The following is a 17,254-nucleotide window of genomic DNA, read 5'->3' on the forward strand; positions in this document are numbered from 1 at the left end:
GAGATGCCATTACACATCTAATGAATGGCCCAAATCTGGAACATGGACAACACAAAAAAGCTGGTGACACTGGGAAGCACAGGAACTCTCAATTACCACTGGTAGGAATGCAAATCAGTACAGACATTTTGCAAGACCATTTGTCACTTTCTCACAAAACTAAACACGTTCTCACCATATGATTCGGCAGTCATGCTCCTTGGCATCTACCCAAAGGAGCTGAAAACATATACACACAAAAACCAGCACACAGATGTGAACAGTGCTTTATTCATAACTGCCGTAACTTGGAGGCAACCAAGATGTCCTTCAGCAGGTGAATGGATAAACTGTGGTACATTCAAACACTGGATTATCATTCAGCACTAAAAAGAGATGAGCTATCAAGCCATGAAAGAACATGGATAAACCTGAAGAGCATATTACTAAGCAAAAGAAGTCATTCAAAAATGGCTATATACTGTATTATTCCAATTGCTTGACATTCTGGAAAAGGCAAAACTATGGAGACAGTAAAAGATCAGTGAGTTGCTGGGAGATACGGAAGCAGGAGGGATGAATAGGTAGAGTACAGAGGGTGTTTTGAGAGTGAAATTGCTCTGTATGATATTATAATGATGGATACATGTCCTTATGTATTTGTCCAAATCCACAGAATGTACACCAAGAGTGAACCCTAATGTAACCTATGAATTTTCAGTGACTATAATATGTCATTGTATGCTGGACTGTAACACATGTGCCACAGCAGGGGTGAGGGTGAGGAAGCTATGCATGAAGAGAGGTAGGGGGTATACAGGAAACTTCTGTACCACCTTTTCTTCTTTGTTGTGAACCTAAAACTGCTCTAAAAAATAGTCTTAAGTTTTTTAAAAAGACATTACCAATGCATCTTGGTGATGATAAGGGGAGAATGTAGGATGTGGCAAGTTTATAAGCTTGACAATCAGTCACTAAACAATCAAGAGTTAACAATCTCCAGAAAGCAACACCCAATGTGGTAAACATACTTCAGTCATGAGAGTCACCACCCAGCATTTTAAAACTAACTTCCTTACATTTTTTCCCTTGGATTTCTCTTTAGCAGCATACATAGTTCATAAAGTTAAGTCATGATTAAACAGTTATATTACAGTTGACCTTTTAACAACTGACACCCCACACAGTCAAAAATCTGCATATAACTTTCATTCCCCAAAAACTTAACTACTGATAGCATACTGTTGACTGGAAGCCTTACTGATAAGGTAACAGCCAATTAACACATATTTTATGTTTTATGTATTAGATACTGTATTCTTACAATAAAGCTAGAGAAAATATTTTTTCAAATTGTCTCAAATCTTCCAAAGAATATTCCAATATATTTATTGAAAAAATATGTGTATTAAGTGGACCCACACAGTTTAAGCCTGTGTTATTAAGGGTCAACTATAATTTTTTTAATGCTGGCAACTAAAGAAAACCATAAATACATGCATTTTAATCTGCTACAATGGATGTTCTATGTCTATTCTATGATAGGGAATTTCTAGAACCTGCCAGCTCAAATGAGTGAGTTATCTGCAGGCAAGAGCAGATGTAGTTAGTCATCAGGATGGAAGGGAACCCATTACATTATTCTGGTTTACTAAATAACTGACTTTAAAATTCCATTTATTCTACTTAAGATAGGATATAATAGATACTATTTTACCTGTTAAAATTAAATCTACAGTAAGAAAAGAGTTCTAGAAAATAAGTAGACATTCTAAATCATGAATAGAATAAATCTTAAGTATCTCTTGAAACTTGTTTTATCTTGTCTATTTAACATAAATTCTCCCATACCTTATACTTCTTTTGGTGTGAAAGGCAACTAACATTTCACTTATATACATATGGCTAGCTCATGAATGAGTATATAATGTAACACTAGATTATAGATGACAAAATAGTATGTAAATGTTTAACACATACATATGATTAGTAAATATGATATTCTTAAGTCTTTCTAATGACACTTAAATACAACTTTTAATTATCTACTACTTTGTGTTACCCACTGCCATTCCCACAGAAAACAAATTACTGTTCCCAGGGAGCAGTTAACTGTAGTAGTTCAATGAAGATGGAACATTTGTTAAATCCTGAACCAGGTTCCTAAACATGAATGTGAAATACCCTTAGTTTTCCTTAATGGCACTATGAGAGTTCTAACTTTTTGTGTGTAACTCTTCAATGTTTGACTCTTGCACTAAATGCCATTGTGATATAATGAGTTGTAAGAAATACATATTTGGTCATTCATATATGACCAAATATATATTTCCCAGGCATATTGGTCTTCATCCACGGTTCTTGAAAACACTGCAGAGTCTCAGAGGTGTTTTGTTATGTTAATGAGAGACTTTTGGACTCCACCCAAGGTGGGGGTCTGGAGGCTGAATCATCCAATGGCCAATAATTTAGGCAATCATGACTATGCAATGAAGTCCTCAACCCAAGAGAAGAGCTTTCTCACTATCTCTTTGCTCTGCTCTGCTGCTCTGCTCGGTTGGATCCTGCTTCTTGGTCTAAGAAAGCCTCTATGCCTGGGGAACCAGAATGCCTGCACGTGACAAGAAAGGCCCCAAGCTCCACGAGGACAGAAACTCTTTTATCTGGGACCTTGCCCTATGTCTCTCTTCTTCTGGGTGTTAACTTGTATCTTTTATTAAACTGGTAAATGTGTTTTCCTGAGTTCTGTGAGCCGCTTTAGCAAATTAATTGAACCTAAGGGGGAGGACATGAGAACTTCCACTTTGTAGCTGGTAGGTCAGAAGCACAGGTAACAACTGCCTGGGGCTTGCAACCAGCATCTGGAGTTGGGGGTGGAGGGCAGTCTTGTAGGACAGAGCCCTTAACCAGGGAATCTGGTGCTGTCTCCAGGCAGATGGCATCAGAATCAAGTTGAGTTCTCTAACACCCTGCTGGAAAACCCCCTCCCACATATTTACACACACTAGAATTGGGTCCAGTTACCAGAATGAAGTTACACTACAATTACTGCTGTGTGTAGTATTGTTAATGTTATATATGTATGTAGGGAAAAAATACACCATTGCATTTGATGTCAGAGATGTTCCAGCCATGGAGGCAGAAAATGCTTTCTGGCTCATCATTATATCCTCAGGTCTATCTCACCTGGTGCATCATAAGTACTCAATAAACACTTGGTAAAAAATAAATTGATAGTACAAAACACACATAAAATTTCACCTAATAAATTAAAAGCAAATACAAAGTATAAACATCCCTCAATTCCTCAATATACAGATCTGAGTATTAAAATTCTGGGATAAGAAAAATGTATTTTGCTTTTCTCTTAAAATTGTTGGTAAATTTGAGCCCCACTACTCAGTAAGACTGACCCTGAAAATACCAAGAATCTAAGCAAATGTTAGGAGCAGTTTACAGATACGTATACATGATACACAGAGATGACTAATACAGTGATAAATGACTATGTTCGGAACTTAATATACCTAAACAAGCCTTTTTCACTTTAATAGTGTAAGGATGAGAAAAGAAAGGAGACAAGTGATAAATGTCAAGAAAACATCCCTAAAAACCAGTATTTCTGAAGCATTACATACCACAAATGTTGAAGCATTTGAGAATCTATAGTGATCTGATAGGTAGTAAAAAAAATTGTAAATTACCTTGGTAGAGACCTAGACTAAAGGCACACTCCTTGAATACAAGGCTACAACAAATATAAACTGATCCCCAATTTCTATAACAAGATTAAAACAAAGTATTTTTGGGCACACTTACATAGAAACCTCAAGAGCTATAAATACCTGTTTTATTACGTAGCAGCTGGTACATTCACAAATTCTACAAAATACAAGTCTAGAAATGACAACTTTTTCCTATGTACATTTTAGGACTTTTACTTAAATTCTTTACATGATCTTCAACATATTTCATCTAACTTAGAGCACATAATCTTCACTTCTATGCCAAGATTTTCCAAATACAGAATTTTTCTGAATTCATGTATAATTCTGGCCCTGGAAAGTATTCTAAGCCACAATACTTATCTGTCCAACATCTGGGCAGCTGTTTATTTCACTACTCCTGTAGGATATTCTGTATATATATCCTGTAATCCTTCATGATTGCTAGAAATAGTTACTATACTGCTTTTTTTGGTGATCTCTAAAAGGCTTTAATTATGCTGACATCCACAGCTTGTAAATGTGAGGTTGTATCTTCAGGAAAAAATTTATTGTTCATGTTACATTTCTGTGCCTTGAATATTAACTGATTATATAAGGACAACTCTATAAGCTTCCTTACCTCACACTGTTTTAAGCTAATGTGTCTCTTGGGTCTGAGATTTTATTTCAAGCTGGTGAGTTAATCCATTCCTATTTTATGAATGCTGGCAGAAGACACAAGACACTTTGACCAGAGACAAGGCAGCCAAGTCCTATCTGGGCAACACAGATGGCACACACAGTGGGTTGTGATACAGGAGAAAGGAACACTGAACTTGGGAATCAGTTTTTATAACAAGCTATAAGAAGAACTCTCTTTGTCCTGGGAGGGAGACATTACCTTTTCCCTCAATGTTTCTTACTGCACATATAACCTGGAGAAATGGCCTGGGTTTAGGCAATCAGGGCCTTAGATTCTTGGCATGTTCCTCAAGTTGTGTATGAATGTAGACTCTCTCCCAACAAATGTTATCATCAGTAGTACACACTATCAGACTCCTCCACTTCCAAGTAATCTAGAATTAACAATGACTTGTAATCTGTAGTAAGGGTCAGTATTTATAGGATTCACTCACTGCCCACTCCCCACCAGGGAGGTTCATGAATAGGCTTCAGGAGAAAATGTGATTCTGTTCAAACACTATGCAAATTCGTAGTATATAAATGAAATCTCTGGAGAGACTATTGTTTTCAGGTTCTCACAGGGTGTAGGACTCAAAAAAAGTTAATAATCAACTATTTTAAAATATGAGGACCTCTTTCCAAAATCCAAAAACACATTATCTGTAAACCAGATAATAAAATACAAGAAACCTTTCAAATGAAAATTAAAAACAAAAAGAAAAATATTATTTTCAGTTACTTTTTCAAACAGACACACATCATCAGGTATAATTAGGCCCTAAAAGACCCTCCTTTGGGCAGCATAGCTTACAATAGCTAGTAAAATTTTAAAATTTGTAATAAAATTCTTAACTTGTATAACATTTTAGATTTTTTTAAACTTCAAATATTCACATTTGTCTTATAGACATAAAATTAGCTTATATAAATTGTGCCATATAGACTATAACCGGACACATATTTTAAGCAAGTTTATCTTCTTGTGCTAAGTTGACTAAATACACCCACCATTTTATAGTCACCAGCATTTTAATCATGCAATCTGGAAAAAAAAATCCAAGTATCTTCCTCCTCAACCACAGTTTGTATTACTTCAAAGCATCACAAATACAAATAGATACAGCAGATAGAACCTTTAGTTTGGTGGTTCACAAGTTGAGCACATCATCCAAGATAATAATAATAATAATAATAAAGCTATGATGCATCTTCCTAAATACTATTGCAACTAGCAACATTTAACAAGCACCTATTATGATGCCAGGCAATGTGCTGAGACTTTATATAAACTATTACAATAACTAATACTTATTAATAATACTAAATACTTAAATACTCAGCAGAACAGATATTAGTCTCATTTTTCAAAGGAGGTAATTGACGCTAAGGAGAAATAAGCTCCATTCCCAAAGCCATAGTGCTGTTAATATTCTGACCCAGGACAGTGTGGCTCCAGAACAGGCTGCTGCACCACAGAATTCCAGGGGTCCCACTTGCATGATGCCCAATGCATGATGCCCAGCATTGGCACAGTAGGTCTTCTGATTATACCTTTGTGCCATTTACTGTCCTTCAATTTTTTTCTTTAAATATTGGCACATATGTAACATTTGTTTCACTGAAATAAGAATCAACAAAAAACTGGGGGAATCTTTCTTCACATACCAACAAAATATTTCATTAATAAAGCTGAACTGTAATATTACACCCTGAAAGAGTCATTAAAAGGGCATTAATCTGAACAAAATAAGTACTATCATGTTCTGTATGTTGTATTATATTTACAATATACAATGTACCTTTCAATTTGTGGAAGCTGTTTCTTGGAGTGAACTGCTTTAAGAAATTCAGTAAAATATTCTGGCTTGACAATTGGACGTCCACAAATGAGTGCACATATTGTCTAAAGAGAAAAAAACATACCTGAATGCTAGCTTTTTTTAAAGAAAAGTCTTAAGTTATATGGTACAACAGGGCTGTTCTATTCAGTTTTCCTCTTACGTCTCTAAATTTATAAAGGAGCCATAATCTGTAAAACAGAAGTCAGTATTCGTCCACTGCTCAGTTTTGGCACACAAATTCCTATGTAAGCACTCAATTGTAAGAAGCCATAATTACAGTATTAATTTAAAAACCACTTGGGGCAGTAGGGAACAACTTAACAAAATACAAGTCAAATTAAAAATGTATTCCAAAATTGGTATGTGTAATTGCCTATCACATACTTTAACCATGGAATAAGGTCTTTTCAAGAAAGTAAATAAAGGAGTAACTGTTTGGGGTTGAGCATAAGCTCAAAATAATTATACATGGATAAGCAGGGGTAAAGAAACAACTAACAAGTGAATTATGTTATAAGCCTTAAATAAAATATATCCATAAAATCTGAGGAAGATAAAAAACACCACCATTAGCAATGAAAATAAAGAAGATTCAGCATAATTCTAGGAAGTAATCAAACTAAAGAATTTGTAAGAATGCTTCTAATAACATGGGGTATTATTTCAATATGAGCAAGCAATTTAGGGTGTCTTTCAATAGAATCCGAGACACACCAACCTCACACATGAATAAAATTGACTTCCGACATGAAACAGTAATGTGCAATTCAACATTGGACTGAGTAAGCTGCAACACATGTGATACTGAGCAGAGGATTTAACTGTTCTGTGCCTTGGTGTCCTCTTCAGAAAAAACTTGAACGGAATACCCTCTAAGTTTCCTTTTGGTTCTAACATTCAGTGATTTAAAATATATATGCTAACCTATACTTTTGGAAAATTTACTCCAAAAGTATCTAAAAACATATATATATATATATAATGACAAGGTTCTCTTCTTTGGCACATGATCAATCAGAAATACTGAAAAAGGAGGGCTGCTCTGCAAGCCTTTGTTGGTGCTTATCTGTACTTTAGTCTCCAGTGATGGAATGGCCATTAGCATCTTCAGTCACTAGAACAGTGTGTACTCAGGTGAACAGATGCTAGTGTCCAATTCAGCAGTCTCAGTAAAAATAGATCTCAAGGCCATTTCACTGCTTTTGCTCTTATTTCATACCCACCAAGCAAGGGCATTATTAACTGATTTTACTTCCCAGGTACCTTGATAACTTCAAGGGTACTGTGTTAGACTCAACACATAAATATCCTGGTAACTATTAAGGTATATCCCTACTATAAACTAATAAATGGACATTTTGATTTATTAGCATAAATTAGTAATCAAGAGGCTGATCAGTCTGCTGAGTTTATGAATCAATGTCATAAACTTGCAAAGATGAAGAGATCTTTGACCAGAGATAATCCCATAAACATATAAATTTACCTTGAGGTTCAATCTGAACAAGCCAGCCTTTTTCTGTGATACCTCGTGAACTATAAGATGCATATTCTAATTTAATTATATTAGATAGTAATTGTGTCATCTAATAAAATCACCTAAAATATCTGTTGTTGTTCACTAAGGTATTAACCTAAAACAATCCATGTATCTACAGTCAACCTGTTTAAAAGGAGACGAATCACCTCTCAATGTTATTCTTCGATTAGCTTTGGCTATAACCAAATCTGATAAAGATGCAAAATTTGAAAACATACCAGAATATATTACTGTTTTAATGAATATTCAGCATCTTCAAAAGGTATACATATATCTATATATCTCAAGATTGTAAAGATACATTAAGGTAATATTAAACTAGAAGAGCTAAAAACATCTTGTGATTAGGGTCTTAAAGTAAATAAAAACTTAAATAAGAGAGCATGAGATCATGAAGTGATCTGGAGGAAGATAATTTGATGAAAGAGACTAGAGATGCTAACTGGGAAGACAGGCACTTGATCTTAGTCTCTTTGCTCTTAGACTGAAGACACAAACTACACACTGTAACAAACTTATTGGTGAAAGGATAACAAATCATTTTTCAAGATGTTAAAATACTAAACAATTTTATGAGCTTTTGCTTGTCTCAGATAATAAACAGATTATCTGAAAAGCCATTCTAGCCTAAATGGTATGCAATGGCATGGGGCTGGCATATAAATCTACATCTAACAGGTCTGACAGTTATAAAGTAAATGACTTTAAAAACATCTGTATATAGTGGGTAAGTAAGCTTAAATTCATAGAAATTATTAACATAATAAAAAGGTATTCAACCTACTTTAATGGTAACTTTAACTGATACCATGACAAGGTGAGTACATTCTTCTGTCCAATTGTTTACAGTAAGTCCTCCAAGTTGCAATACAGCTTGATTTAGAGCAGTTTTCCCAGAAACATCTAAACAAGAAGAGCATGCAACCAAATGCTCATACTCTACTCTGTAAATGAGAATAAGTTACATAAAGGTATATTATCATTGTTAAAAAAATTGTAAATTTGTTAAAGAAACAGCAACTTACTTTAAATTTTAATTTCACATCACACACTGTTATTTTAATTTTTATGTAGCATTAAACTTTGACTGATGAAATTACCACTTCCTAAGTCTTAACTCACAATTAAAAAAAGGCAACAATCAAAATTAACATTATAATTTCACCTATGTGGAACTGAAAAAACACTGCTCCCATCAAGGTTCTCAGAGTCCACTCACACTTTTGGTTAATCACATCACTATCTTTGATTGACAAAATGCACTAACCACATGTGGAGCAAAGTTCACTACTGCAGTAAGTAGGAACTAATTAGATGGCTTTCAATTCATTACCTATAAATATCCTTGTCTTTAAGAATTTGATTAGTGTAAACTAAAACTGACTGTTAAAAAAATTCTTACCTGAATTTACTTTCAAACACTCCAAAAGTAACTCTATCCCCTGTCTTCAAAGTTAAGGTAAGGCCATTCTGCATTTTTTCCTCATTAACAAAGGTACCATACTTAGAATTATCTTTTATTGTCAATATAGGAATTTCATCCATCTGACTCTGGAGAAAAAATAAATAAATCAACAAATAATTAAAAGTCTTTTACCACTCAGTAAATATAATTCTCAGGGGGAAATATTTCAAAAGAAAAGGTTGAGAAGACAGCAGCATGGAAAGTGAGACAGAAACCTCCTCCCAAAACTACAAATAATATAGCAGATACAACTAATTCTGAAAAAGCAACCAGAAAGAAGACTGGGACAGACTGCCTACATCTGGGGAAAAGAGAAGACCTCAAGGAAATGGGAAAAGCAGCTAAGTCGCAATCTGGTGGGACCCAATCCCTCCCCTGACCCAAGCTCACCAGCGGGAAGAAGAGAAATGGAGCAGGGAGGGAGTGGAGGCCTAGGACTGTTGAACACCAAGCCCTGGAGATCTGCTCTGGGAGCATGAACCTAAATTGCACGGTGCTCTGGAGATTAGTGGGGTTGGAAAGCTAAAACAGGCGGACTACTCGGCGAGATTGAGATTCTAGCCACTTGTGGAGAACAGGTACCGACAACTGGCCACTCTTGGACAAAAGAAAGGCGAGCACTTTGATAGACTTCCCAACAAGAGGAATGCTAAAGGGGCAAAGATTACACAGAGCTTGCTGCTCAGGAGAAAGGACAAGTGTACAAAATTGTCCTGGTGCACTGAGCCCAGCAGGTTGGGAACTTTCAGGAACTTCAGGCACTCCATCCCCCTGGCTGGCAATGCCCGCCAAGGTGCCCCACAGCAATATGCAGCCTGCCGCTCCTTCCTCTAAGCTGGCATCAGTTCTCAAACCTGCTGCCCAGCTATTGCACCAGGCCAGCCAGAGGGCTGCCCTGCCCATGGCAGCTATAGGGGCATAAAGCAGAGGCTCTTCCTTCTGCATTTGGCCTACTGGCCCTGGCAGTGGAGGCAGAAACTGCATTCAGAAAGCAGGAAAGAGCTTTCGTCCTGGCAGGAACTGGCGCAGCTCACCTGTGACACCCACCACCACTCCAGGGGCTGGGAAGCTCCAGAGAGTAGAGCTTCTGGGCACTAAAAGGCACCATCTACAAATATGAGATGCCAAAGGAACCTGGTTCAAACCAAAGTCCCACAAACACCAGAGAGAGGGCCAAGTGAAACTGAAATCACCAATTTTCCTGATAAAGATTTCAAAGTAAAAATCTTAAGCATGGTCACAGAGTTGCAGAAAAATATTCAAGACCTCAGTGAGGAATTCAAGAAAGAGATAGAAACTTAGAAAAATACATTACTTGAAATGAAACATACAATGGAGGGATTTAAAAGCAGATTAGATGAGGTAGAAAAGACATTAGATGAGGTAGAAAAGACAGTAAATGAAACAGAAATTAGAGAACAGAAATACAAAGGTGAGGCACAAAGAGAAAAAAGGATCTCTAGGAATGAAAGAATATTGAGAAAAGTGTGTGTCAAATCCAAACAACAATATTTGCAGTTAGGTGTACCAGAAGAAGAGGAGAATAAGGTATAGAAAGTGTCTTTGAGGAAATAATTGCTGAAAACTTCACCCATCTGAAGAAGAAAATCCTCTCAGGCCATGGAAATGCACAGCTCTCCCAACACAAGGGACCCAAGGGATACAACACCAAGACACATAATAATTACAATGGCAAAGATCAAGGACAGAGTATTAAAAGCAGCCTGAGAGGGAAAAAAGATCACATACAAAGGAAACCCCATTAAGCTATCATCAGACTTCTCAGTAGAAACCTTACAGGCCAGAAGGGAGTGGCATGATATATTTAATGCAATGATACAGAAGGGCCTCGAACCAAGAATACTAGGTCTGGCAAGATGATCATTTAAATTTGAAGGAGGCATTAAACAATTTTCAGATAAGCAGAAGTAGAGAGAATTTATCTCCCACAAACCATCTCTACAGTGTATTTTGGAGGGACTGCTATAGATGGAAGTGCTAATAAGGCTAAATAGCTGTCACCAGAGAAAATAAAACCACAGTTAAGGAAGCAGACCAATTAATTACTCAGCAAATGCAAAATTAAATCAACTACATCCAAAGTCAGTCAAGGGATACACAAAGAGTACAGAATATACAGTTAATATATAGAGTGTAGGATGAAGAAAAAGAAGGGAGAAAAAAACCCCTTTACATTGTGTTTGTAATAGCATACCAAGTGAGTTAAGTTAGACTACTATATAGCAAAGAAGCTACCCTTGAACCTTTGGTAACCATGCATCTACAGCCTGCAATGGCAGTAAGTACATATCTATTGATAATTACCCTAAATGTAAATGGACTGACTGCACCAACGAAAGGACAGTGTTACTGAATGGCTAACAAAACAAGACCCATGTATATGCTGCCTACAGGAGACTCACTTCAAACCCAAAGACATACACAGACTAAAAGTGAAGGCATGGAAAAAGACACATCATGCAAACAATAGGGAGAGAAAAGCAGGTGTTGCAGTACTTGTATCAGACAAATAGACTTCAAAACAAAGAAAGTCACAACAGACAAAGAAGGACATTACATAATGATAAAGAGATCAATACAACAAGAGTATATAACCAACATAAATATCTATGCACCCAACATAAGGACGCCTACATATGTGAAACAAATACTATCAGAATTAGAGGGGGAAATAGAATGCAATGCATTCACTTTAGGAGACTTCAACACACCACTCACTCCAAAGGACAGATCAACCAGACAGAAAATAAGTAAGGTGACAGAGGCACTGGACAACACTTTAGAACAGATGGACATAACTGACAGAACACTCCACCAAAAAACAGCAGGATACACATTCTTCTCAAGTACACATGGAATATTTTCCAGAATAGATCATATAACAGTCCACAAAAAGGGCCTCAGTAAATTCAGAAGGACTGAAATTGAACCAACCAGCTTCTCAGACCACAAAGGTATGAAGCTAGAAATAAATTATGCAAAGAAAACAAAAAACCCACAAACACATGGAGGCTTAACAACATGCTCCTAAATAATCAATGGATCAATGACCAAATTAAAACAGAGATCAAGCAATATATAGAGACAAATGAAAACAATAACTCAACACCCTGAAACATGTGGGACGCAGTGAAGGCCATGCTAAGAGGGAAGTTTATTGCAATACAGGCCTACCTCAGGAAAGAAGAACAATCCCATATGATCAGTCTACACTCACAATTAATGGAACGAGAAAAAGAGGAACAAATGAGGCCAAAGTCAGTAGGAGGAGGGACATAATAAAGATCAGAGAAGCAATAAATAAAATTGAAAACAATAAAATAGAAAGAATCAATGAAAGCAGGAGCTGGTTCTTCAAGAAAATAAACAGATAAACCCCTAGCCAGACCCATCAAGAAAAAAGAGTCTACACACATCAAGAGAATCACGAGTGAGAGAGGAAAAATCACTATGGAAACCACAGAAACACAAAGAATTATTAGAGAATATGATAAAAAATTAAATGCTAACAAATTGGATAACCTAAAAGAAATGGACATCTTTCTAGAACACTACAACCTTTCAAGACTGACACAGGAAGAAACGGAAAATCAGATCAGACCAATTACCAGCAATGAAATTGAATTGGTAATCAAAAAGCTACTTAAGAACAAAACGCCTGGACCAGATGACTCCACTGCTGAATTTTATCAACCATTTAGAGAAGACCTAATACCCATCCTCCTTAAAGTTTTCCAAAAGTAGGAGAGGGAATACTTCCAAACTAATTCTATGAGGCCAGCATCACTCTAATACCAAAAGCAGCCAAAGAAACTACAAAAAAAGAAAATTACAGACCAATATCCCTAATAAACATAGAGGCAAATATCCTCAACAAAATATTAGCAAACCAAATTCAAAAATACATCAAAAAGTTCATGCATCATGATCAAGTAGGATTTATTCTACGGGTGCAAGGATGGTACAACATTCAAAAATCCATCAACATCATACACATCAACAAAAAAAACAAAAATCACATGACCATTTCAACAGATGCTGAAAAAGCATTGGACAAAATTCAACATCCATTCATGGTAAAAACTCTCAATAAAATGCTAGTAGAGGGCAAGTACCTCAACATAACAAAAGCCATATATGACAAACCACAGCTAACATCATACTTACAGTGAAAGCTGAAAGCTTTTCCTCTAAGATAAGGAACAAGACAAAGATGCCCACTCTCCCTACTTTTACTCAACATAGTACTGGAGATCCTCACCATGACAATCAGACAACACAAAGAAATAAACAGCATCCAGATTGCTAAGGAAGAAGTCAAACTGTCACTATTTGCAGATAACAGGCTATTGTACATAAAAAACCCTAAAGAATCCATTCCCAAACTATTAAAACTCATAACTGAATTCAGCAAAGTTGCAGGATACAAAATTAATATGCAGAAATCTGCAGCATGCCTATATGCTAATGATGAACTAGTGTAAAGAGAAATCAGGAAAACAATTCCATTTACAATTGCATCTAAAAGAATAAAATACCTCGGAATAAACCTAACCAAGGAGGTGAAAGACCTATACGATGGAAACTATAAGACACCCATGAGAGAAACTAAAGAGGACAGTAATAAATGGAAATACATCCCATGCTCATGGATAGGAAGAATTAATTTTGTCAAAATGGCCATCCTGCATAAAGCAATCCATGCACTCCCTATCAAAATACCAAGAGCAATCTTCAACAAACTAGAACAAATAGTTCTAAAATGCATATGGAACCACAAAAGACCCCAAATAGCCCAAGCAATCCTGAGAAGGAAGAATAATGCTGGGGGGATTACACTCCCCATCTTTAAGCGATACCACAAAGCAACAGTAATTAAGACAATTTGGTACTGGCACAAGAACAGACCCATAGATCAGTGGAATAGAATAGACTGCCCAGATGTAAACCCACACACATATAGCCAATTAATATACAATAAAGGAGCAATGGATTTACAATGGAGAAATGACAGCCTCTTAAACAACTGGTGTTGGCAAAACTGGACAGCTATATGTAAGAGAATGAAACTGGATTATTGTGTATCCCATTACACAAAAGTAAATTTGAAGTGGATCAAAGACCTAAATGTAAGTCATGAAACCATAAAACATTTAGAAGAAAACAGAGATAAACATCTCTTGAATAGAAACATGAGCAACTTTTTCCTGAATGCATCGCCTCGGGCAATGGAAACAAAAGCAAAAATGAACAAATGGGACTACATTAAGCTAAAAAGCTTCTGTACAGCAAAGGACACCATCAGCAGAACAAAAAGGCATCCCAGTATGGGAAAATATATCTGTAAATGACGTATCTGACAAGGAGTTAACATACAAAATATATAAAGAACTCACTGCTTCAATACCCAAAAGGCAAATAACCGGATTAAAAAATGGTCGGAGTGTTGAACAGACACATCTCCAAAGAAGAAATTAAGATGGCTAACAAGTAAATGAAAAAATGCTCTACATCGTTTATCATCATACAAATTAAAACCACAATGAAATATCACCTCACACCAGTTAGGAAGGCCACCATCCAAAAGACAAACAACAACAAATGCTGGCAAGGATGCAGAGAAATAGGAACCCTCCTACATTGTTGGTGGAATGCAAATTATTTCAACCATTGTGGAAAACAATATGGATGTTCCTCAAAAAACTAAAAATAGAAATATTATTTAACCCAGGAATTCCACTCCTAGGAACTTACCCAAAAAAACAAGATCCCAGATTCAAAAAGACATATGCACCCCTATGTTTATCGCAGCACTATTTACAATAGCCAAGATATGGAAGCAACCTAAGTGTCCATCAATAGATGAATGGATAAAGAAGATGTGGTACATATACACTAAGGAATATTATTCAGCCATTGAAAGAAAACAAATCCTACCATCTGCAACAACACGGATGGAACTATTATGGTCAGTGAAATCAGCCAGACAGAGAAAGACAAGTACCAAATGATTTCACTCATTTGTGGAGTATAACAACAAAGCAAAACTGAAGGAACAAAACAGCAGCAGATTCACAAACTCCAAGAAACTACTAGTTGCCAATGACAAGGGGGTGGGGAGGGAGGGAGAAGGGGATTGAGGGGCATTATAACTGGCACACATGGTGTGTGTGGGGTCACGGGGAAGACAGTGTAGCACAGAGAGGACAAGTAGTGACTCTATAGCATCTTACTACACTGATGGACAGTGACTGCAAGGGGGTGTGGTGGGACTTGATAATAATGGGTGAATGTTTTAACCACAATGCTGCTCATGTGAAACCTTCGTAGAGATTATATATCAATGATACCTTAATAAAAATAAAAGAATACAAACACAAAACTAAATAGCACTGATCAGATTCATATTTGCTAATATGCAGTCTTTGCTCAAAACAATGGCTTTTCTCATATATTACCACCAACGTTATCATGAGCACAGCTATTTGTATGTATCTATATTACTTTTATCAGCCATGGTTGTGATTAAAACAGCTAACCAAAGTCAAAGGCATTCAAAGAAGCTGGGGGGGCATAAGAAATAGCTGTTTTTCTCTAATAAAACAAACCATATCTCATTGTGAAATCTTCTTTATATGGGAAATTTATGTTCACATGGCCACACAAACTCTTTAAATTTAAAGCAGGAGTTGTGACAGCCTGTTCACTGCTGTATTCCCAGGCTTGGCACAGAGATTGACACACAGTAAACGTTCAATAAATGTTAAGTAAACACATGTAAGTATGTTCTACTTCTAAATCATAAAAATAAACAGTAAAATACTAGTACAGAAACTTCCAATCTCATAATAAACAAATACCACTGGCACCACTGACAAAACATAAGTATTTTATTGTGTTTACATTTTGAAAAAATCTTAACAGCTTTATGAAATGAAGGGACTCTCTCTTACATATGCACCAAGGTTATCTTGTGATTTCAACTCTATTACTGTAGGCTAGTGAAATAAAATTAGTGACATACCAGTTTGGATAGAGAAAAGTTAGCAGTTAACACAGCATGATTTCGACTGATTGACTGATCATCTTCAATTAAAATGCCACAGTTTTTCCTTCCAACAATGTACTCAACACCAGTCAAAAGCCTGTAAGGTTCTAAGAGAATTAAAAAAAAGTCAATTGACACAGACGCGTTTATACATACATACACATAAGTGTATAAGTGATATAAGTATGGCAAATATTTAGATTAAATATTATTTTGCTATTAAGTGTTAATAATCAACATTATATAAAACAAACCTGTTTTTTCTAATCAAGCCTCACTGAAAGGTGGAAAAGACTATCTAAATAGATGGGAAGCTCTACCATTTTCTAAAAAGAAAACAATATTGAAAAGTATCAATGCTTGGCCTAATTAACTTACACACTTAATGCATCACCAAACAAAATCATAATACTATGCATGGAATTTGATAAACATATTCAAAAATCCATTGCGAAAATAAAATGTCATGAGAATTTCCCCTAACAGATGGTAAAATAGGCTATAACCTATAGTAATTAAAAAGTATGGTATTGGATCAGAGGTTAACAACATAGATCAATGCAAGAAAAGTTCAGACTAGATTCAAGTGTATATTTTTGGGTAAAAGTAAGCATTTCAAACCAGTGGGAAAGGGTTATTAATTTTTTTTTTAATGTTGGAAATTACAAATGATGTATTTTGGAGACTTGTAGATTTATGTTGCCTATGCGCTGGAAACTTGTAAAGTTTAGTCTGAGAGTACAGAGTCCGTTACCAGAGTAGTATGGTGATTGCGCAGATAAACCAGACAAGTTGGAAGGAGTTCAGGTAAGCCTTGACCACGTCTGGAATGTATTTTATTAATTAGAGATTCTTAACTGCTCCGAGGAAACAGTTTCAAGGAAAAAGTTCTGTGTGCTGGTTTACTTACATTTCTTTCTAGAGGAATGGGCCCGTAGCTTCCATTAGAGTCTGAAGAGTTCATGGGTC

At 36.0% G+C, this 17,254-nt stretch overlaps 1 protein-coding gene across 3 annotated transcripts in view; it reads right to left on the reverse strand.

The window, feature by feature from the left end:
• Positions 1-17,254, reverse strand: part of NBN (nibrin) — a 90,962-nt gene that overhangs the window by 52,936 nt on the left and 20,772 nt on the right. For 2 of the 3 annotated variants that reach the window (XM_036995409.2, XM_073229802.1), the window contains 4 exons: positions 16,262-16,392; positions 9,154-9,302; positions 8,536-8,695; positions 6,170-6,273 (listed from right to left, as the gene is read on the reverse strand). In XM_036995409.2, the coding sequence (XP_036851304.2) occupies positions 6,170-6,273; positions 8,536-8,695; positions 9,154-9,302; positions 16,262-16,392 (544 nt within the window). Of the gene's footprint in view, positions 1-6,169; positions 6,274-8,535; positions 8,696-9,153; positions 9,303-16,261; positions 16,393-17,195; position 17,254 lie in introns of all 3 variants that reach the window. The other variant, XM_073229804.1, reaches the window with a different exon arrangement.

Source organism: Manis javanica, chromosome 2 (genome assembly GCF_040802235.1).
Source record: "Manis javanica isolate MJ-LG chromosome 2, MJ_LKY, whole genome shotgun sequence".
In the NCBI taxonomy this organism is placed as follows: Eukaryota; Metazoa; Chordata; class Mammalia; order Pholidota; family Manidae; genus Manis; species Manis javanica.